Raw genomic sequence first — 17733 nt, forward strand, 5'->3', positions numbered from 1 at the left:
TACCAGTTTGATACACACTTAAATAAATTGCCAGAAATAGCCAATTCGCTCAATTTATCTTTAATAAATATACATATATATACACACACATATTGTGGACAATTATTTTGACTCGGGGGACCAAATTTAGAAAAAATGTGTCTCTATTTTTAGGAACACTAATATAAAATGTCACAATAACGTCTGATTGAATGCTAAAAACATTATGACAGACCGCCTGAAAAAACAGATTGGAATCTAATTTTTTTAACTGAATGAGACACCCAGAAATTACATGAAAAAAATGTGGGATTTTACAATATTACCTATGAACGATAACACAATGAATATTGACAACATATGAACGTCACCCCTAATCTCGATTGACATATTTTACAATCAAGCGAAACGCAACAAATTTGAACGCGAAGGGTAAAAACAAAAAATACCTACAATATGATATAATATCACTTTTCTTGCACAATTTTCTGGTAAAAATCTAATTCCTGTATTTCAGGCTGGTCGCTATGGAAACACTCTGTGGAAACGCTCCCCACCCACACTACTTGATGCCTGGTCTGAGCTGCTCTGACTTAGATTACCAAGTAACTAGTAGTGTTGTTCCGATACCAAAGTGATTTTGATACTTTTTGGTACTTTTCTTTACAAAGGGGACCACAAAAATTGCAGTATTGGCTTTATTTTAACAAAACAATCTTACAGTATATTAAACATGTTTATCTTTGCAAGTTTGTTCTTAAATAAAATAGTGAACATACAAGACAACTTGTCTTTTAGTATTAAGTGAACAAACAAAAGTCTGCTGACACATGCAGTAACATATTGTGTCATTTTCCATTCTATTATTTTGCCAAAATTATTAAGGACAAGTGGTAGAAAATGAATTATTTATCTACTTGTTCATCTTTTCCTATTTTATGTTTTAACATGTTCTATTTACACTTCTGTTCCAATGTAATAATCACTTATTCTTCTGTTGTTTGATACTTTACATTAGCTTTGGATCATACCACAAATTTGGGTATCAATCCGATACCAAGTCGTTACAGGATCATACATTGGTCATAATCAAGGCGGACCGCTACTTTTCAGAGGCAGTATAGTACCGAATATGATTCATTAGTTTTGCGGTACTACACTAATACCGGTATACCGTATAACCCTAGTAACTAGTAGTAATACTTTGTATAGTTCAAGACTTACGGTCATTTGAAAACATCACTCCAAATCGCACACTAGGTGTGGGGAAATTACTCTCTGTATTTGACCCATCCCCTTGTTCCACCCCCTGGAAGGTGAGGGGGAGCAGTGAGCAGCAGCGGTGGCCGCGCCCGGGAATCATTTTTGGTGATTGAACCCCCAATTCCAACCCTTGATACTGAGCGTCAAACAGGGAGGTAATGGGTCCCGTTTTTATAGTCCTTGGCATGACCCAGCCGGGGTTTGAACTCACAACCTACCGATCTCAGGGCGGACAGTGACTATCAGTGGTACTTTATTTTATAATGTCAGCTACAGTTTCCATCTTAACGATATAAAAAAAATGATTCGGGTATAACTGATACGAGTGATTATATCCTTAATTAAAATAAACAGTTAAAAGGGGGTTAAAAAGGGTTGGAATTGGGGGTTAAATCACCAAAGTTATTCCCGAGCGCGGCCACCGCTGCTGCTCACTGCTCCATGAGCACAAGCACGTTCTACCCAGTAAAAGTATTATCAATCAATCAATAAATCAAAGTTTATTTATATAGCCCTAAATCACAATTTCTCAAAGGGCTGCACAAGCCACAACGACATCCTTGGCTCAGATCCCACATCAGGGCAAGGAAAAACTCAACCCGATGGTCTAGAATGAGAAACCTTGAAGGGAACCGTAGATGTGGGGACCGGCGCAATAAACGTCGAGTGGATCTAGTTAATAGTGTGAGAGTCCAGTCCATAGTGGGGCCAACAAGTCCCCAATTGATGCACAGATGGGTGGTTCACCCCAGTTCCCGACTTTGAACAGCTAGCGCTTCATCTGTGGTCACACAGGAACACACGTGTATAGAGCTACTAACGAAGGCGGAGGAATGGAATAATTTGTGACAATGAAGAATGAAATGAAATGAAATTAATTATATTTATATAGCGCTTTTTCTCTAGTGACTCAAAGCGCTGTACATAGTGATACCCAATATCTAAGTTACATTTAAACCAGTGTGGGTGGCACTGGGAGCAGGTGGGTAAAGTGTCTTGCCCAAGGACACAACGGCAGTGAATAAGATGGCGGAAGCGGGGATCGAACCTGCAACCCTCAAGTTGCTGGCACAGCCGCTCTACCAACCGAGCTATACCGAAATAAAAGAAAATAACATTTACCCTGTGGCCTAGTGGTTAGAGTGTCCGCCTTGAGATAGGTAGGTCGTGAGTTCAAACCCTGGTCGAGTTATACCAAAGACTATAAAAATGGGACCCATTACCTCCCTGCTTGGCACTCAGCATCAAAGGTTGGAATTGGGGGTTAAAGCATCAAAAATAATTCCCGGGCGCGGCCACCGCTGCTGCTCACTGCTCCCCTCACCTCCCAGGGGGTGATCAAGGGTGATGGGTCAAATGCAGAGAATACTCTCACCACACCTAGCGTGTGTGTGACAATCGTTGGTACTTTAACTTTAACTTTAAAAAAGTAACTATTGTAACAAGGCAGTCTTTTGAAGCCGTCTTTCATATGAAAGTTTAATGTTGGGGCGGCCCGCAAGTTTTATATGAATGGCGCTTGACAGCGTTGTGTTATTTGGGTCCAAAATGGTTCTTTCAACGTTCTGGGTTGCCTACCCCTGCATTAGTGGAAAAGCGGCAAATGAGTGAAAGCGACCGAGACGTTGCCATGGAGACGATTGTTTTCTTACGTGTCTGGCTGCAGTCACACCGTGACACCTGTCCGTCAGTAATAACAGTCCCCCGGTAACCTACACCAATTCAATTTTTTTTATTGTTGAATTTGCATTGCCTCACACGATAAACACTACATATATTTCTGTGTGACGCCGGATAACATCACTTTTTTGCACTCGCTATCCCGGTACTTTCCCGGCTATTATCCGCCGACCGCCGTGTTGCTGTAGGGCGGAAAACGGGAACGACAGACATTGCAGAAATAACATTATTCTCCATGCGTCGACTAAATACAAATATATTCCACAACCCCAATGTGGAGAGGTGGAGCCGGCAGTCCGACAGAGAGGCAGGGCACGCCGGAGCCCGGCCCAAGATGGCGGTGAGGAGGCAGCGACGGTGAGCGAGTGGCGAGGCGGGGCGCACCGGGAGCGAAACCTCAAACAAGATCAGGTGCGCGTGGATCGCGCACCTGGGGACAATCCAATAATCCTCTTTCACTGTTTAAAAGGGCGAGAGAGGACGAGAGCCGAAGACAGACGACGAGCGAGCGTGGCGCGGTTGGGAGAGTGGCCGTGCCAGCAACCTGAGAGTTCCTGGTTCAATCCCCACCTTCTACCAACCTCGTCACGTCTGTTGCGTCCTTGAGCAAGACACTTCACCCTTGCTCCTGATGGTTCGTGGTTAGGGCCTCGCATGGCAGCTCCCGCCATCAGTGTGTGAATGTGTGTGTGTATGGGTGAATGTGGAAATAGTGTCAAAGCGCTTTGAGTACCTTGAAGGTAGAAAAGCGCTATACAAGTATAACCCATTTACCATAACCCATAGAAGAGGAGCTGAAAAGCGACTTGGACTGAGGTTTTTATTGAAAAAATAAACAAAGTCAAACTGCTCAAAGCCATGTCCTTCCTTGGTGGTCCTGGGAACCCACGTGACACCCAAATATGTCTTTTTTTAAAGATGAAGAGAAAAGGTTTGTGATGAGCAAAGGCAATTCCAGGAAAAGTGAGGGATGCAATATTTCTTTTGTTGAGCAATCAACATGTCTTACTTGCATAGAGAAAGTTTCGGTGCACAAGGGATACAATTTGAAACGTCTGTCACTGACTTGACATGCTGAGGAGTTGGCAACATTTTTTTGGGAAATCTTTTCTGGCGGGCCGGCCTCACCCAGACTCTGCATCCAGTGAGTTCGAGACCCCTGGCTTAGATGCTTAGAAAACATATTTGATTATTTTTTTCTAATGTCCCTGAACACCCCACGGGTGTCTCTCCATTCAACACCAGACAGCAGAAAGAGTGCGGGCGTAAATACGGAAGCGACACTCCGGTTGGCTGGACGTGACGACAGAGGCAGAACTCCGATTGGTCAACCGTGCGCCAATGACGCTGGGGGTCGTGAGTGCGGTTTTAGCGGGACAAGAAGGGAGGGTGTGGAGTAGAGTGGGGTGAAACAGAGCAGCAGATGGACTGCAGCTTTCCGCACATCAGCATAGACTTTATGTATGAACTGTCTGTAAATCAATTTGCTATGTCGGTGAGGGGATTAAACTAGGAACCGCCATTTTTCTCGTGGATTTTGCTCTTCACACATGGGTAGGTTTCCAGCAGGCAGGTGCAAGCCCAGCTGCTGGCCAACACACATGACAGGACAGTGCTGCTAAATGCCCCACACACACACACACACACACACACGCACACGCACACACACACACACGCACACACACACGCACACACACACACACACACACACACACACATACAGCGGCACTGTTGTAACTTGGAAGGCACCCATCCTCCATGGTGAAGATGAGTCGGGACCCCCTGCAGGTGATCGGCGGACAGGTCAAGGAGATGCAAGTTTCTTCCAATGGGGACAACATAGCATCATGGGAGGGGACGCAGGAGTTCGATCAGGACCACCCGGACCTCGCCGACAAACCAAAACAAGTGAGTCCAACTAATATCTGGAAATGATGACTTTTTCCAATCCAATTCAGTTTATTTGTATAGCACATTTAAAGGCCTACTGAAATGAGATTTTCTTATTTAAACGGGGATAGCAGGTCCATTCTATGTGTCATACTTGATCATTTAGCGATATTGCCATATTTTTGCTGAAAAGATTTACTAGAGAACATCCACGATAAAGTTTGCAACTTTCGGTGCTAAGAGAAAAGCCTTGCCTCTACCGAAAGTCGCAGACGATGACGTGACCCGTTTGACGGCTCCTCACATATTCAAATTGTTTTTAATGGGAGCCTCCAACAAAAAGTGCTATTCAGACCGAAAAAAACGAAAACAAGCGGTAGAAAATGGATGGATGGATGGTCATGAAGCTCAAAAGTGAGCTTAGGTGCATCCTGTTTCAACTGAAGTGTCATGTCCTGGTGATCATGTTTAGTTTGGCTATGTTCTGTCAAGACTAGGACTATGGTGTGGTTTGTTTTCCTGAGGTGCGAAGCGTGAAAGTAAAGTCAACTTTTATTTTAACACTCAAAAGTACTACTAAAACAAAGGGTATAAACAAAAACTCGCACAAAGGCAGAACTATGGACATAAAACAAAACTTGCAAACTATGGCATGAATAAAGAAAACGTACTTGGAACGAGAAAAGAGCATGAAAAAGAGCAGCATGGATCATCAGCAAGGATGTCGCCAGGCTGTCTGCCTGGCGACTGCAGGCTTAAATAGTGATGTGGTGATTGAGTCCAAATTAATCAGGTGCGTGACAAGAGGACAGGTGAAAACTAATGGGTTGTCATGGAAACAGAGCAGGGAGTGAAAAAACAGGAACTTACAAAATCCAAAAACCAAACAGAACATAACCAAAGTAAACATGATCACCAGGACATGACAAACAGTTTAACTATAGTCAATTCAGCTGGTTGGACATGATTTGGAAAGACACACACCTGTCTATATAGAAGGTTACACACTTGACGGTTCATGGCAGAACACAAACCAAGAATGAAGTCAAGGGAATGGTCTGAAGACCTCCAAGAGAGGATTGTCTTGAGGCACAAATCTGGGGAGGTGTCCAGGAAAATATCACCCGCCTTAAAGGTCCCATTTCTGAGTAGAAAGTTTGCCAAAATGCACCTGAGAGACTCTCAGACCATGAGAAACAACATTTCTTAGCAAAAAGTTTGCCTAAATGAACCTGAACGACTCTGAGACCTTGAGAAACAAAAATTCTCTGGTCTGATGAGTCCAAAATGTAAGTCTTCGGATGCCAGGCGTCATGTTTGGAGGAAACCAGGTACCCACTCATCACCATCCCTACAGTTAAGCATGGTGGTAGCAGCATCACGGTGTGGCGATGTTTTTTTCGGCCGCCGGAACTGGGAAAATAGTCAGGATAGAGGGAAAGATGAATGCCGCAATGTACAGAGACATTCTGGATGCAAAGCATCTTTTAGCAGGACAACAGCCCTACTGTACGTACACAGTCAAAATATTAAAGGAATAACTTCAGGTGTGGCCCAACCAGACTTGAATCCCATTGAATGTCTCTGGTGGGATCTAAAAACGGTTGTGCACCAACGGTTCCCATCCAACATGCTGGAGCTTGAGAGGAATTGGCAAAACTGCCCAAAGATTGGTGTGCCAAGCCGGTGGCATCGTATTCAAAAATACTTGAGGCTATAATTACTGTCAACAAAGTAGTGAGCAAAGGCTGTGAATACTTAAGTACATGCCTATTTCTATAAACAATACATACAGTGTAGTGCCAGCACATTTTATGAGAATGTTTGAGTGTCGTCATGGTACATCCAAAAACTGAATTTTTCACTGGATTCGGAAGTCCAGAGGAGTATGAGACCCAAGTCCAACGTAATTGACAATTTTAACTCCAAGGCAAAGTAAAATTTGGAATGATCGCACACAGATAAAGTTCAAGGCGGTGGTTCTTAACCTTGTTGGAGGTACCGAACCGCACCAGTTTCATATGCGCATCCAGATTTGTCATGTTTTGTGGTCACGTTCTGTTTTGTTTTGGATTCATTGGGCACTCTTGTTTGTTTTGTCACCATGCCAACCCATCAGTTAACCTGTCCTCACGACTTACGCACCTGTTTCAAGCACCACAGCACTATTTAAACCTGTTGTTGCCAGGCAGTCAGCCTGGCGACATCACCCTCTACCACCCCCGTAATCCATGCTGCTTTATTCATACTCTTTTCTCGGTCCAAGTAAGTTTTCTTAATTCACGCCATAGTTTGCGAGTTTTGTTTTATGTCCATAGTTTTGCTTTAGTGTAAGTTTTTGTTTCATAGCCAAGTTTGTGTGAGCGCCTTTTGTTTGTTCCTTTTTTGAGTTAATATTAAAAGATGTCATTACCTTCACGCCATGTCCGTTCCAATCGCTTTGCACCACGGGGAAACAAACCACACCAAAGTCCGAGTCTTGACAAAATTCAAGACAAAGTTTTTTTTACTGGTGCACAAAATGAACCGTGAATGAACATCACCTTGTTCAAAGAAAAAAATCAACAGTGCATGAACTCACAACAAATTACACGCCGATAGGGAGAAGTTTTTATTTACACGATGAGTCAGGTAGGTCTTGATCCCCGCCGAACCCCAGAGTTCGACTCAGCGAACCCCTAGGGTTCGATCGAACCCAAGTTGAGAACCACTGGTTTAAGGTCTGGAAATGTCAAGAAATGTGCAGGATTTAGTAAGATGTTACCGCGGTCTGGTTTGCTGATTTATTGATTGTTTGAAACTTTTATTAGTAGATTGCACAGTACAGTACATATTCCGTGCAATTGACCACTAAATGGTAACACCCCAATAAGTCTTTCAACTTGTTTAAGTCGGGGTCCACGTTAATCAATTCATGGTAGTGATCTTGGCTCCTCTAATGGCTTCTCTCAGAGACACCGGCGTTCACTGCAGCCCTCCGTCTTTCAGGTATGACTTTATAATCTCACTAAAACACTAGTAACACAATAAGCAGATAAGGGATTTTCCAGAATTATCCTAGTATATGTGTCTAATAACATCTAAATCGCTTCCACTGCCGTCGCCTGGAGCAGTCGCATTTTTTTTTTTTTTTAAGTGCTTCACTCTAAATTTCCTCATCCACAAATCTTTCATCCTCACTCAAATTAATGGGGAAATCGTCGCTTTCTCGGTCAGAATTGCTCTTGCTGCTGGTGTTAATCAATTCATACTTGGGTCCATCCACCGCTTGTCCCGTTCAGGGTGGCAGGGACTGGAGCCTATCTCAGCTGCATTCGGGCGGAAGGCGGTGTACACCATCGACAAGTCGCCCCTCATCACAGGGCCAACACGGATAGACAGACAACATCCACACTAAAATTCACACACTAGGAACCGTTTAGTGTTGCCAATCAATCTATCCCCAGGTGCATGTTTTTGGAGGTGGGAGGAAGCCGGAGTACCCGGAGGGAACCCACGCAGTCACAGGAAGGACATGCAAACTCCACACAGAAAAATCCCAAGCCCGGGATTGAACTCAGGACCTTCGTATTGTGAGGCACATGCACTAACCCCTGTATAACCGTATTAAAAGTATGTTAAAAAAAAAATACATAGGCTGCCCAATTTTTTGTATTTTAAAACATTTTTATAGGTTCTTTTTTTGGGGTCATCCACCTGAAAAAATAAATTTCACACCTCCAATAAAAGTCCCCCCCCCCAAAAAATAAAATACAGTAGGAGTGTGAATATTTTTTATTTTTTTTATTTTTTCTGAATTAAATAGATTTGAGAAAATTAAATGAACACATTTAGAATCGCAATTAATAAAATTCGCTATTTGGATCCGAACTGATTTAGTCCATTGTAGTACTCACCTTACAAGCCTAAGTGGATCTGTGAAAGTGCTCAACTCTTAGAACTTGAATATCAAATCGAGGTTTTCCATTGAAATGTATTAAATATAGTTAAATCGGTGCTTGGCCCCTAGAACACGGCGCCATTTTGCCATGTAACACGCCTTTAAAAAGAAATATTTATGATAATAATAATATACTATTTACCTTGGAGAGTGGACTTCTACGGTACCTCCATCTAGCTGCTTCACCGTCCAATACACCATCAGCAGTTTCTTCATATTTTAATTGATAAATGTTTGCTGTTTAGATGTTAGGCAGCTTCTTTATATTTTAATTGATAAATGTTTGCCGTTTAGATGTTAATGGGCGGCGTTAAGACTCATTCACTACGGCGCAGACTAGCAGTTCTGTACGCTTAAATTCCAGACTGAGTCGTGTTCTTGAGGATTTCTTTCACTGAAGTATTGTCCTTCACACTCACTATTTTTCATTCCCATGTTTGGAAAACAAAGCTGTGTTGATATCGGGCTATAGGCTAATGCTAGCGATGCTAACTAATTTGCAGTGGAATATTTTTTATATTCGCAAAATGGACTGTATTGGTGGTCACACTTTGTTTAGTCCATTTTGTGAAAAGGTTGGTATGTTAACCCCCCTTATAAATCACAGAAACAGCCCAGTCCCTAGCATACTTGCCACCCTTGATACTTCCGAATTCTGGAGATATTTTCAAGTATTATACACACACATATATATATATATATATATATATATATATATATATATATATATATATATATATACATATATATATATATACATATATATACATACATATATACATATATATATATACATATATATACATATATATATATATATACATATATATACATACATATATACATATATATATACATATATACATATATACATACATATATATATACACATACATACATATATATACATACATATACATACATATATATATACACATACATACATATATATACATACATATACATACATATATATATACACATACATACATATATATACATACATATACATACATATATATATACACATACATACATATATATATATATATATATATATATATATATACATATATATATATACATATACATATATATATATATACATATATATATATACATATATACATTTATATATATATATATATATATATACATATATATATATATATACACATACATACATACATACATACATATATATATATATATATATATATATATATATATATATATATATATATATATATATATATATATATATATATATATAAAATCCGTTTATGCCGTTCATGAATGAGTATATCCATTCAGCCAAGGCTTGCCACTGACAGTTTGTTTGTGTTTTACTTTTTCCTCTGTGTGTTTAGTATTTCCCGTCCTTAGTTCCTGTCGGCACTCTTATTTTGGTTCAGTTTCCTGTTTGTCTCCCTGTGTGCTGTTTTCCCTCAGCTGCGGCTGATTGGCACCTGGCCACACCTGGTGTCAATCAGCCCGCTCCTATTTTACCTGCTTTGTTCCCCCAGTCAGTGCTGGATTATTGATTTGTCGATGTCACTTCTTGTCGCTCTTGTCATGTATTATCGCTCCTGTCGTGTTGTACCTTGTCGGGTCTTTGCAGCGTAGCGGTAAGCTATATTCGTGCTTCCAGTTTGTTTTTTCATTTTACAAGTACGTAGTCTGTTTCCTGCTAGATACCTGTTAGCTTCCACGCTAGGCCATTTGTTTGTTATCCGCCCACGTGCGCGCTCTTTGTTTGAACCCTTTGTTTGTTTTTGTCTTAGTACTTAAATTAAATAATGTTTTCCTACAAAATGCCTCCCTCCTTCTCTGCATCCTGGGGTTCGACACAAACCAACTCTGACAGTCTGATCTGCAAAATTTGCAGGCAGCATACCCCTTCTCCTTTGAGCTGTCCTGGATGAACTGAAATTATTTTTTTCCAATCATTTTGGAATTTGCAAGCGTACTTCTTCTTCTTACTCGTCGTCGTCATGTCTCTTCTTCGTTCTCCTGCTTTGTTTAGTTTTTGGACATTACTACTTGCCGTAGTTTTGATTCATGCATGATGGGAATCCGGATGTTGTGTGTCAGTGTGTTAACGTGCCGGCTGGAATAAACACACGCTGAGAAATAGCTCCATGCCTGCCTACTTTATGGGTTATAGATAAACCTATGGAAAACGGAGACATATATAATAGTCTACTTTTCAGGTAAGAGAGGACGCTGAAGGCAGTGCCTTTTAAAGCACGCCCCTAATATTGTCGTCCGAGTGGAAATTGTGAGAAATTTGGGGGAATGGTTACCCCGGGAGATTTTCGGGACCGACCCAAATCCACCCCGCTTGTAAGCTGGTCGTCAGAAATATTACAACAATTCAGAACATAGGGAATGTGCTAAAAAAAAGCGACTTTTGTAACGTCGACGCTCATATTTCCGAAGGACAGTGAATGCAACCTTGCTGTAACCGTTGTTGTAGCTACTAGTGCTGCAGTGCTAGCAGTGTTATGAAAGCTGCTGTTGGCACTTCAAGCTCGGCAATAAAGTTGAAAAAGAGCGAAAGGCTACCTAATTTACAAGACGTTACAATGCCTGTTGCAGGCATCGATGGCTACTTATTTTGTTGGTGTTATTGCTACTGTTTACATTGGTACCGGTGCCATTATGTAAATGGATTACGGTGCCCATATCTAATTATAATACACTAGCTTTAGCATAATAATATATGCAATATTTTTTTAATCTGCGATGAGTTGGCGACTTGTCCAGGGAGTAGCCCGCCTTCCGCCCGATTGTAGCTGAGATAGGCACCAACCTTTTTTTTGATCAAAATAGTATTGTTTTTTCATTAAAAATGTACACAAAAACACGGTGGCAGAGGGGTTAGTGCGTCTGCCTCACAATACGAAGTTCCTGCAGTCCTGGGTTCAAATCCAGGCTCGGGATCTTTCTGTGTGGAGTTTGCATGTTCTCCCCGTGAATGCGTGGGTTCCCTCCGGGTACTCCGGCTTCCTCCCACTTCCAAAGACATGCACCTGGGGATAGGTTGATTGGCAACACTAAATTGGCCCTAGTGTGTGAATGTGAGTGTGAATGTTGTCTGTCTATCTGTGTTGGCCCTGCGATGAGGTGGCGACTTGTCCAGGGTGCACCCTGCCTTCCGCCCGATTGTAGCTGAGATAGGCGCCAGCGCCCCCCGCGACCCCGAAAGGGAATAAGCGGTAGAAAATGGATGGATGGATGGATTAAAATAAGCATTTACAAATAGAAGCCCCCTTGCTATTTTAAACATTATGATGAGTATTTTCGATTTATTTATGTATGAATAAATATTTAAGGACACTAATAGTATTGGAATAATATTAAAGCAAATAAAAATAATGCATTAAAAAAGGCTTTACACCATATACTTTTTGTAGTATGACTGAGAATGTATAAAAAGGATCAAAATAATACATTAGAAGTAGAGCTGTCCGATAATATCGGACTGCCGATCTTTAAATTGTAATATCGAAATTATCGGTATCGTTTTCAAAAAGTAAAATGTATGACTTTAAAACGCTGCTGTGGACGTAGGGAGAAGTACAGAGCGCCAATAAACTTTAAAGGCACTCTCTTTGCCTGCCGGCCCAATCACATAATATCTACGGCTTTTCACGCACACAAGTGAATGCAAGGCATACTTGATCAACAGCCGTACAGGTCACACTGAGGGTGGCCATATAAACAACTTTAATACTGTTACAAATATGCGCCACACTGTGAACCCACACAAAACACGAATGACAAACACATTTCAGGACGACAACGGCACCGTAACACAACATAAACACAACATAACAAATACCCAGAACACCTTGCAGCACTAACTCTAAAAAAAGGCGCACTAAAATAAAGGCGATTGCAGTGGGAGCGATTCAGATGTTTTTAGAAACATTTACTAGGACAATTCTGGGAAATCCCTTATCTGCTCTTGTGTTACTAGTCTTTTAGTGAGATTATAAAGTACCTAAAAGTTGGAGGGGTGTGGCCACGGTTGTGTTGACGCCAGAGTCTCTGAGGGAAGTCACGGCAGCTGCAGGAGGACGCTGGCTCCGCTGATCTCCGATAAGAGCCGACTTATTACCACAATTTACTCACCGAAAACTGCCGGTTGACATGTAGTCGGGATCTATGTTCGCGTGACCGCTTTGATCCATAGCAAAGCTTCACCTATGGGAATTTTAAACAAGGAAACATTGTGTGTTTGTGTGGCTAAAGGCGAAAAGCTTCCCACTTCCATCTTTCTACTTTGACTTCTGCATTATTAATTGAACCAATTGCAAAAGATTCAGCAACACAGATGTCCAGAATACTGTGTAATTATGCGATTAAAGCAGACTACTTATAGCTTGGATCGGGCTGGAAAAAAATGTCCGCTACAACCCGAGAAGTCAAACGCACGGGTCATCATACCGATGTTTGCAACACGACACTTCGCGGGAAATTTAAAATTGCAATTTATTAAACTAAAAAGGCCGTATTGCCATGTGTTGCAATGTTAATATTTCATCATTGATATATAAACTATCAAACTGCGTGGTCGGTAGTAGTGGGTTTCAGTAGGCCTTTAACATCAATATTTATGGAACATGTCCACAAAAAATCTAGCTGTCAACACTGAATATTGCAGTGTTGTTGTTTTTTTCTCCACAATTTATGAAGTTATTAATTTTTTGTTAAAGTATTATCAAATAAATATATTTATAAAAGGATTTTTGAATTGTTGCTATTTTTTAGAATATTTAAAAAAAATCTCACGTACCCCTTGGCATGCCTTCAAGTACCCCCATTTGAGAACCACTGTTCTAGGACATTGCATCTGGTTTAAAGGGGAACATTATCACAATTTCAGAAGGGTTAAAACCAATAAAAATCAGTTCCCAGTGGCTTATTTTATTTTTGGAAGTTTTTTTCAACATTTTTCCCATCATGGAATATCCCGAAAAAAGGTTTTAAAGTGCCTGATTTTCGCTATCTGTAAATCCACCCGTCCATTTTCCTGTGACGTCACAAAGTGACGCCAATACAAACAAAAATGGTGGATAGAACAGCAAGATATAGCGACATTAGCTCGGATTCAGACTCGGATTTCAGCAGCTTAAGCGATTCAACAGATTACGCATGTATTGAACGGATGGTTGGAGTATGGAGGCAGATAGCGAAAATGAAATTGAAGAAGAAACTGAAGCTATTGAGCAAATAGCCATTGAAGCTATTCGGCGATCGCCTTCTAACCAACGATTGCATCTTTTGACCACTAGAGCAACTTAAATCCGTCAATTGGTAAGTGTTTGTTTGGCATTAAATGTGGGTAGAGGAAAAAGCTTGATGCAAGTATAGCTACAAATGTACATACAGCTAGCCTAAATAGCATGTTAGCATCGATTAGCTGGCAGTCATGCCGTGACCAAATAGGTGTGATTAGCACATAAGTCAATAACATCAACAAAACTCACCTTTGTGATTTCTTTGACTTTATCGTTGGAAATGCATCTGCTTTGAGTGTCGCAGGATATCCACACATCTCTGTCACATCGCTATCGTCTGTAAAATGTGCAGAACAAATGTGGGACTTTCGCATCTTTTGACACTGGTGCAACTTGAATCTGTCGATTGGTATGTATTTGTTTGGCATTATATGTGGGTGGAGGGAAACGCTGGATGCAAATATAGCTATACATGTACATACAGCTAGCCTAAATAGCATGTTAGGATCAATTAGCTGGCAGTCAGGCCGTGACCAAATAGGTCTGATTAGCACATAAGTCAATAACATCAACAAAACTCACCTTTGTGATTTTGTTGACTTTATCGTTGGAAATGCATCTGCTTTGAGTGTTGCAGGATATCCACACATCTCTGTCACATCGCTATCGTCTGTAAAATGTGCAAAACAAATGTGGGACTTTCGCATCTTTTGACACTGGTTGCAACTTGACTCCGTCGATTGGTATGTATTTCTTTGGCATTAAATGTGGGTAGAGGGAAAGACTGGATGCAAATATAGCTCCAAATGTACATACAGCTAGCCTAACTAGCATGTTAGCATCGATTAGCTGGCAGTCATGCCGCGACCAAATATGTCTGATTAGCACATAAGTCAATAACATCAACAAAACTCACCTTTGTGATTTCGTTGACTTTATCGTTGGAAATGCATCTGCTTTGAGTGTCGCAGGATATCCACATATCTCTGTCTTAGCATCGCTATCGTCTGTAAAATGTGCAGATAAAAACGTGGGACTTTCGCATCTTTTGACACTGGTGCAACTTGACTCCATCGATTGGTATGTGTTTGTTTGGCATTAAATGTGGGTGGAGGGAAAGACTGGATGCAAATATAGCTACAAATGAGGCATAACGCTGCAATATGTACACAGCTAGCCTAAATAGCATGTTAGCATCGATTAGCATGCCGTGCTAATCGATGCCCATCCACGTCAGTCAACTTGAATCCGTCCCTGATAGTGTTGTTACACCCTCCGACAACACACCGACGAGGCATGATGTCCCCAAGGTACGGAAAAACAGTCGAAAAAACGGACAATAACAGAGCTGATTTGACTTTGTGTCACCGACAGCGAACAATAAAAAGGCATTTAAATTGCCAAATTCAGACTTTTAGAGTTCGGAAATCGGTAAAAAAAACATATAGTCTTTTTCCTGCAACATCAAGGTATATATTGACGCTTACATAGGTCTGGTGATAATGTTCCCATCATGCACGAGCACACTTGTTTGTTCTCCTCACTTGTGCTCGCTGTAAAGTTCAAAACTTTCGCCGTGCAGTCACATTGCCGGGCTATCATATCCACTGCGACACTAACACACTGCATCATCATAGCTGGCCTTTTACCTTCCTATAAATATCCTAAAGCTCCTCGCCCTCAGCCCCTCACTTTCGTTTATTTGTTCCCGTTGCTAAACCCCGCTGGTTCTGTTGCCCGGAAACCCCTTCAGACCCCCATCCCCCTTTGTTGTCATGGACCACAAAGGGTGAGGAGCATCCTCACGAGCAGATGAGTCATGCTTTTGTGTGTTATCACTCAGCATAAAAGGTGGGGGATAGTGCTTACTGTACCAGCCATGTGATCCAGACACTCCGAGCTGCCCAGCTGGCAGAGGGCAGGCCGTTAACACCGCCGCTATCGGATCACAAACACAAGACCCCCCTCCTCCAAGTCCTTGTGTCCAATGCTTAGGACACGTTATTCATAGAGTAAACTGACTCGGATGGATTAGCAGTTTCCAAAAGGTCAGGAACATCCAGAGGAGCTTGATGACGGACCTCCAATAAGGCCCGAGAAGCAAACACGCCTGCAAAGCTCCCATGCATATCCTGAACGTTGTCATTATACAAACCCCGTCTCCATATGAGTTGAGAAATTGTGTTAGATGTAAATATAAACGGAATACAATGATTTGCAAATCATTTTTAACCCATATTCAGTTGAATATGCTACAAAGACAACATATTTGATGTGTGCAAATAATCATTAACTTTAAAATTTAATGCCAGCAACACGTGACCAAGAAGTTGGGAAAAGGTGGCGGTAAATACTGATAGAGTTGAGGAATGCTCATCAAACGCTTATTTGGAACATCCCACAGGTGTGCAGGCTAATTGGGAACAGGTGGGTGCCATGATTGGGTATAAAAACAGCTTCCCCCAAAAATGCTTTCACAAGAAAGGATGGGGCGAGGTACACCCCTTTGTCCACATTTGCGTGAGCAAATAGTCAAACAGTTTAACAACAACGTTTCTCAAAGTGCAATTGCAAGAAATTTAGGGATTTCAACATCTACAGTCCATAATATCATCAAAAGGTTCAGAGAATCTGGAGAAATCACTCCACGTAAGCGGCATGGCCGGAATCCAACATTGAATGACCGTGACCTTTGATCCCTCAGATGGCACTGTATCAAAGACCGACATCAATCTCTAAAGGATATCACCACATGGGCTCAAGAACACTTCAGAAAACCACTGTCACTAAATACAGTTCTTCGATACATCTGTAAGTGCAAGTTAAAGCTCTACTATGCAAAGCGAAAGCCATTTATCAACAACATCCAGAAACGACGCCGGCTTCCCTGGGCCCGAGATCATCTAAGATGGACTGATGCAAAGTGTCAAAGTGTTCTGTGGTCTGACGAGTGCGCATTTCAAATTGTTTTTGGAAATATTCGACATCGTGTCATCCGGATCAAAGGGGAAGCGAACTATCCAGACTGTTATCGACGCAAAGTTCAAAAGCCAGCATCTGTGATGGTATGGGGGTGCATTAGTGCCCAAGGCATGGTTAACTTACACATATGTGAAAGCACCATTAATGCTGAAAGGTACATACAGGCTTTGGAACAACATATGCTGCCATCTAAGCACCGTCTTTTTCGTGGACGCCCCTGCTTATTTCAGCAAGACTATGCCAAGCCACATTCAGTATGCGTTACAACAGCGTGGCTTTGTAAAAAAAGAGCGTGGGTACTTTCCTGGCCTGCCTGCAGTCCAGACCTGTTTCCCATGGAATATGTGTGGCACATTATGAAATGTAAAATACGACAGCGGACACCCCGGACTGTTGAACGACTGAAGCTCTACATAAACAAGAATGGGAAAGAATTCCACTTTCAAAGCTTCAACAATTAGATTCCTCAGTTCCTAAACGTTTATTGAGTGTTGTTAAAAGAAAAGGTGATGTAACACAGTGGTGAACATGCCCTTTCCCAACTACTTTGGCACATGTTGCAGCCATGAAATTCTAAGTTAACTATTATTTGCAAAAAAAAAAAAGTTTATGAGTTTGAACATCAAATATCTTGTCTTTGTAGTGCATTCAATTGAATATGGGTTAAAAAGGATTTGCAAATCATTGTACTCTGTTTATATTTACATCTAACACAATTTCTCAACTCATATGGAAACGGGGTTTGTACAT

General features: G+C 41.3%; 1 protein-coding gene across 5 annotated transcripts in view; it reads left to right on the forward strand.

The window, feature by feature from the left end:
* Window positions 1-4314: 4314 nt before the first annotated feature.
* nt5c1aa (5'-nucleotidase, cytosolic IAa) overlaps window positions 4315-17733 on the forward strand; it is a 73469-nt gene continuing 60050 nt past the window's right edge. For 4 of the 5 annotated variants that reach the window (XR_009806415.1, XM_061897364.1, XM_061897366.1 and 1 more), the window contains exon 1: window positions 4315-4830. Coding sequence is in view for 4 of the 5 variants with exons in the window: in XM_061897364.1 (XP_061753348.1) it covers window positions 4681-4830 (150 nt within the window). In the remaining variant the exon portion in view is untranslated. The remainder of the gene's footprint in view (window positions 4831-17733) is intronic. The other variant, XM_061897365.1, reaches the window with a different exon arrangement.

This window comes from Nerophis ophidion, linkage group LG04 (genome assembly GCF_033978795.1).
Source record: "Nerophis ophidion isolate RoL-2023_Sa linkage group LG04, RoL_Noph_v1.0, whole genome shotgun sequence".
Taxonomy (NCBI): domain Eukaryota; kingdom Metazoa; phylum Chordata; class Actinopteri; order Syngnathiformes; family Syngnathidae; genus Nerophis; species Nerophis ophidion.